Source organism: Neopsephotus bourkii, unplaced genomic scaffold (genome assembly GCF_033783945.1).
Source record: "Neopsephotus bourkii isolate Nb327-2 ecotype Australia unplaced genomic scaffold, CSIRO-AGI_Nbou_v1 NB_989, whole genome shotgun sequence".
NCBI classification, from domain to species: domain Eukaryota; kingdom Metazoa; phylum Chordata; class Aves; order Psittaciformes; family Psittacidae; genus Neopsephotus; species Neopsephotus bourkii.
In genome coordinates this window covers 200118-206264 of record NW_026901481.1, presented here as the reverse complement: position 1 = coordinate 206264, position 6147 = coordinate 200118, and the positions used below count along the sequence as shown (strand labels likewise).

Genomic DNA, 6147 nt, shown 5'->3' with positions numbered 1-6147 from the left:
ACCTTTCTAAAGCAAGAGATTGAGTGGAAGCCTCATGATCTGCTAAGGAAAGATAGCAAGGACACTCAAGGTTAAAGACGCCTAAGAGGAAAGACCAAAGGCAACCAAGCCATGGCCATCTGCTGGAGGGATCATCTCCTTTGCAAACTGAACAGCCAGGTTATTCAGGGAGTTCCTGTCAACCTCTACCATGTCACCTTAGAGTAGTCTTGATTTAGATTTATAATATGAAAGATTACAATCTGGGACGGAACAAGGTGGTTCAACAAGCATAGCCTAGACAAAACTGCATGGATCCCACGCAAGCCCAATTACACATCAAAGATATCACCAGGAGTCAAAACTTCTGTTGCAGAAGTGGTGGTGAGGGGGGCTACCTTTAGGCTGATTTTCAAGAGAGACACTGTGTGACTACCCCTTTGCTTCCCATGGTGGGAACCTACACAAGCATTTCTGCATTCCTCAGCTGACAGAGCAAAGTGGAGGTCAAGAAGCTATGAGAGCAAATCAGAGAATCCCTTTCATAGGCAGAAAACTGGAGGCAGGATAGTCTGAGAGCTGTAAATGCTATTCCTCCAGTCCAAAGTCCATTTCTTTATATCCATGTCATTGTTTTCACTTAAACCTTTTGACCTTGAACTGGACTATAACAGATGAGCCCCAAAGATCCATTTCCTTGTCTGGGAAAGAAGCAGCCACAGACAAGAGATGAGCTTGGTCTGCTGCCCTGTTGCTTGGAGCTCATCTCTTTGAGCCCTAGTCTGAGCAAGACAGAGCCAAATCAGGATGCCCCAGGAAGAAGGTGAGGGCAGCAACCTCCACCCTACCCTCCTAAGCAGGGCACATTGGCAGTAAATCAGTACAACCCTTTGAAACTGGCAAAGCTATTAAGACATTTTCTGTAATCCTTCTGCTAGCTGCTGTCAGCAGCAAAAAGGGCTGGGCTCCCCAGGGAAAACATTAAGAAATGGTAGAGTCTCCCAGCACAATAAATGCAGCTTATCTCCCTTGGATGCCCTCCAGCACACAAGGCTTTTCCCATTGGCACATACTGTGCAGAAGGGCTGACACAGACATGCAGAGAAGATAATAACACATGGATTTCAGTGAAATCCTCAGTCTGCCCAGGATCCTTTGGCCGCAGCTTAACATCCCCATCCATGTTTGCCAACATAGCTGTATTTATGTCTCTTCCTTTAACCACAACCCACTTGTTTCATTACCAGAGGCACTGCCACTTCCGACAGCAGGTGCAATCACCACCCAGTGCCTGGGGAACATTGCCCACAGGCTGTAATTGACTGCCAAGCCCAGCCTACCCAGACCTGTCACCAGTCTCCGCCACACTGCCTCAGAGCCTCCTGCCACCTCCTCGCTTCCCTTTCTGTTTTGAAGATGCCACTGCTCTAGTTGTGACTCCATCTCCCTGCACAGCACTGGGAGTGCCCCAGTGCATCTTGCTGCTGCCTCCCACCTAAGCAACCTCAGCCCTCCCCTCACTCCAAGGATCCAGAGCACAGGCAGGATCTCCTGCCATGCTGCAGATCAGCCTTATGCAAAGACTGGAGCCCAACCACCAACCAGGGAAGGAAACCAACTTCTCACCCCATGTGCCCCTGCCATGGGGACCTTTAGCTACCAAACAGAATCTATTCATTCAAACGACAGGATGAGTCAAAGAGTCACAGACCGTTGCAGAGTTGGGGTCCACACCATTCCATGCCCCTCCCATCCATCAGTCAACAGCACTGGTGCCCATTTTCTATGGATCCAACCTAACACCTTCAGAAACTCTTGAGTTTTTCTCGTATTCCTATTCAGTGGTGTGTGAAGAGCATCTTCCCTGTTTCGTAAGGTTTTACGCCCTAAGGCTTAGGAAAAGGTGAATGATTAGAGGAACTCTGTACCTGATATTATCATACTAGATGATGGATGGTTAATTTAGCTAACAGAAAACTAACTCCTGTAATTTCATTTCAACTTCTGAATGCTGGTCAGGAACAGGATGTATTTACTGCATGCATGTGGGAAATTACCGAGTTAAATGCACCTTGTGAACAACCCACACATGAGGCATGCTGCAGAACAGGCCTCCAGCACAAAAATTCACTGCAAGAGGGAGAATCCTTTTTAAAAAGTAAACTTAGCCCAAAATGAGAAATTTGGCTCCTGATTATTGCACAAACTGGACTGGAAGCTTTTACGAGTGTAATATTACACCAAACCTTTTAAGAGAAGGGAAAGTGCACCTTGGTATAGGAAAATTGGACTTACAATGAGAGAAATGAAAAGCATTTCAAAATTCACCATATTTAGATTAATATCCTTCTCCCATAATGCCATAATGAACCTTAAAGCCATTAACAAATGCCTTTATCTTAAAAAGACATTAGTAGCTTCTTAATAAGATAATTGATGTCTTCAGTTTTCTGAAAGCCTCAACGCATTTCACATGAGCAGCTATTATATCAAACTGAATAGAAGGTGTATTATAAATAGTCCCATAGAAATCCACCAGCAAAATTTCCTGATTTTACTGGCACTTGCGGTTTCATGGTAGCTGCAAGTCTCAACTTACTACACGGAAAGTGCAACTGGGGAGGCCACAGTAATAACCTTGAATTCATTTCAAATATGCCATTAACATAACAATGAAGATCCCTTTGTCTGGCTTTTGAGGTTTGGGGGATTTCGCTTTTGCAGGGAAGTATTTATGTGGTTGGTGAGAATCTGTTTTAATCACCTCTTCTAAAGCTCACCAACACTCAATTACACATTATTACAATGCCTGGTCAACTTTGTTTTCCTTACACATAAGGATAATAATTCTCCAAAGAGTGACTACTATGAAATAAACCCACATTCTCGTGGTACCTTGAGATTCTGAACTATAGTGTTTCTGTAACGAAGTGTTAACACACTATATAACATTTCAAACACATACAGCCACATGGGAAGCTTGTGGAATGTTTACTATTGATGTATTCCTGAAGAAACTGGAAATTACATGAATGAACATCACATTCCATTTTCATATGCATAGCTTACATTGTTGTAGAACCTTGAGCAGAGCAATAAAGCCAGAAATTCAACTTACACACTCAAAACCAGCTACTTCTACCTAACATGTGGTTTCACATTATTCTTGTTAATACCACACACCTCTGCTCTTATGCATTGTGTCACCACCTAGACAGGAAGGTTGAGCCTGAGGACACCAGGAAACATGCACTGTTACAGAAAAGCCAATATTGAGGAGGACCTGGAGCAATGAAAGCAAAGATTTGGGCAGCAATTTCATGAAGGGACAGCTACAGCATGGAGCTTGTTGTGGGAAGGAGCTGTACACACAACCCACAGCCAAATCTCTCAAGAGTATCACTGTCCTGAAGCAGACTGATGGCATCAGTTTGGTGCAGCAGGACAAAGACACCTGAATTAGGAGGAGCAGAGGGTAACACACATAGACAGGCACACACACGTCAAGGCCAGTAACATGTTGCAATGTCATGTTTAATGAAAGAAGCAGATCATACAGAGGTAGGATTATATAGTACAGATTACAAATTGCCTGCAACCTGTGGTTTGATGCAAGATGATTCATGTAATAACTGGTGGTGCTTCCCTATTGCAGCTCTGGGTTGATACTCAGCCCTGATCAGAGCAAGACACATATAGCACAGCATCAGAGACTAGTTGACTCCATGACTCTCTTTTATGCATCAATTGCCACAGAAAAAAGGGACCTAAAATGAATGACATACCAGTTCCCTTTACGTTGCCACAATGAATTAGCCCCCAAGGAATTAGCAATATAGTCCCATAGCATCAAGAACAGAGCACTTACTTAGAAAAACAGGAAGGTATTAGAAAAACAGCAGAAGTAATCCAAGAAGGATGTAAATGGATATTTCAGAAGATCTGAGCATCTACAGATGTATTTAATGGCAACTCCAAATGGCTCAGCCCTTCCTAAATGCCATGCCCTGGAGCTCAGCCACATTATCTACATCCTGTTTGACATGTCCTGGATATTCGTGTTTCAGCAGCAGCAGGTTTAGCATGGTCTGCAGTTTCCAATTGGGTATCCCCGTCCCCATCTGGCACCACCATAAACAAGGGAGGTCCCAGGAGTACGGGCAGCACTAAATCCACTTCCAACTTCAGGGGTTCCTGCAGATCCCACGACACTCTGCTGAGGGAAGGTGCTGAGGATGGGTCCAGGGAAGGTCACAACCACCGGCGGAGGGTAGATCACCACCCTGGAGTCAGGACACTGACGGACACAGGGCTCATTGCAGCTGTCAGCAACGGGCTGTGGCACAGCCACCCCACATGGAGAAGCACTGCCATCAGTGCATGGGCTTAGAGAGTGCACCATTGCTCAGGGGTGGCTAATCTGAAGAGCAAGCAAACAGTATAAAAAGAAGGCACAAGTTCTGTTAAGTTTCACAATGAAACATTATAATAAAAGACAAAAAACAAGCTAGAGGGAAAGGCAGAATTTTATAGCTCAATTTCTAAAAGATTCTTTTAGATCTTGTACTTGAACAGAATAAGACCTGGAAATGAGTTCTCATGAAAAACTAATCAAAGCTCATCATCCAGATACGCATTTACCAAAGCCAATAGCTGAACAATCAGAAAGGTATTGATTCACATCAAGAAAAGTCGAGGCTGATATCAAAACATTTGCACAGGATTCATCTTAATTTATAACTACAAAAAAAAAAGCTTTGTTAGAAAGAGGAATTTAGATGCAACTTACCTACTTCACAAGAGAAATAAGAGAAATGATTATACAAGATCTGCTGCTGAGCACTTTTATACTTGCCCTTAAACTGCCCAAAGCATGAATCACCCACGTGAATAACATTTTAATCGATTACTAAACACATTTCTTTCAGACTCAACTTTGTTAATGAATGTTAAATAAATTGCTCTTTGTAATTATTAGTCTGTCCTACCCCATATGACCTGTACTTTACTGCCATCTGGTCTCTGCTCTTTCAAAACTTTATATAGAGGGGATACTGTGCCCTGCACCTCGCAGAAAGATAAAATGTTTTCATGGTTTATGCCTGATGAATGGACTTGTTTCTGGACAAGTGACAAATACCCATTTTCTTGGAAGAAAACATACTTGATCCAGCCCAGAAGGAGTTGCAAAAGTAAGGGATAACCCATGTGATCAGCCTAGGGGTAGACAGGTTCACGTGATGAAATGAGGCTAATGCAAAGTCCAATCAAAGCTCTGGCACCCTGCAGAAATCCTGAACTTTATAGAGCTTTATATCCAAGTAAGTCAGTGAAGCCCTTCCAATTAGACACCAAGCATGAGTTTCCTTCAACATGCAAGCTTTAGCCACACCAAAAAAAAGGGAAAAAAAGCTAAGGCCATATTTATCTGAAGTTAAATGTCTCATAATATGAACCTATAAATCATGACCTGATTAGAGGAATGGCAAAATTACAGTAAATAGGGTGTGACTTAAGCAAGACCTTGTCAGGCAATTTTTTCAGTGAGTTGCTTCTTCAGTAAAGAAGCACTTAAAGCCATTCTAATAAAGTACATTGCACATACAGAACAATGAGAGGAAGATGCAGTTTTGAATCCCAATGGCTGATGAATTGCAACTGCCAGTGTGGGGTTATCATTCGTGTTAAACACCAGAATGAGGAGGAAGACTTCTGACACTCAACCGTAGAGTCAACAGATGCCAAGAATGGCAATGGCGTGTGGCATACAGACACTCCCTCCCGACCATAAGGGGTAGCAACTTGTTCATTCTGATTTATACTTCATTTTACTTCAAAACTTCTGTAGCAATAGAGAGGAGTTGAGCTCTTCTATTAGACTAAATCGCACAAAGCCTTCTCCCTACCTCCCAGCAGCATGTTCTTGCAAGGAAAAGCCTTCCTTTTGTAGAGTTAGAAGTGTAGGTGATAACACTGCAGAACTTAAGTTGCCTCATTCCAAGGAATCTCAAGGGAAACATCTTCTATATTATCAGATTGGCAGCAAAAATGTGATTTGAAGGACAGCATTACATGCTGCTGCTGAGTAGAAACCTCAAGACCTCAGCAGTGGGAAATGACTGGGATTCTTTCTTACTTTAATTGCATACTGAGATTTATCTTCATAGT

At 42.9% G+C, this 6147-nt stretch overlaps 1 protein-coding gene across 1 annotated transcript; it reads right to left on the bottom strand.

Moving 5' to 3' along the window:
• Positions 1-2954: 2954 nt before the first annotated feature.
• Positions 2955-4862, bottom strand: LOC133215530 (feather beta keratin-like). The gene is made up of 2 exons (XM_061359603.1): positions 4769-4862; positions 2955-4399 (listed from the first exon to the last, which is right to left on the bottom strand). The coding sequence occupies exon 2, from the start codon at positions 4379-4381 to the stop codon at positions 4058-4060; it is 324 nt and encodes a 107-aa protein (XP_061215587.1). The 5' UTR covers positions 4382-4399; positions 4769-4862; the 3' UTR covers positions 2955-4057.
• Between the last annotated feature and the right edge of the window lie 1285 nt (positions 4863-6147).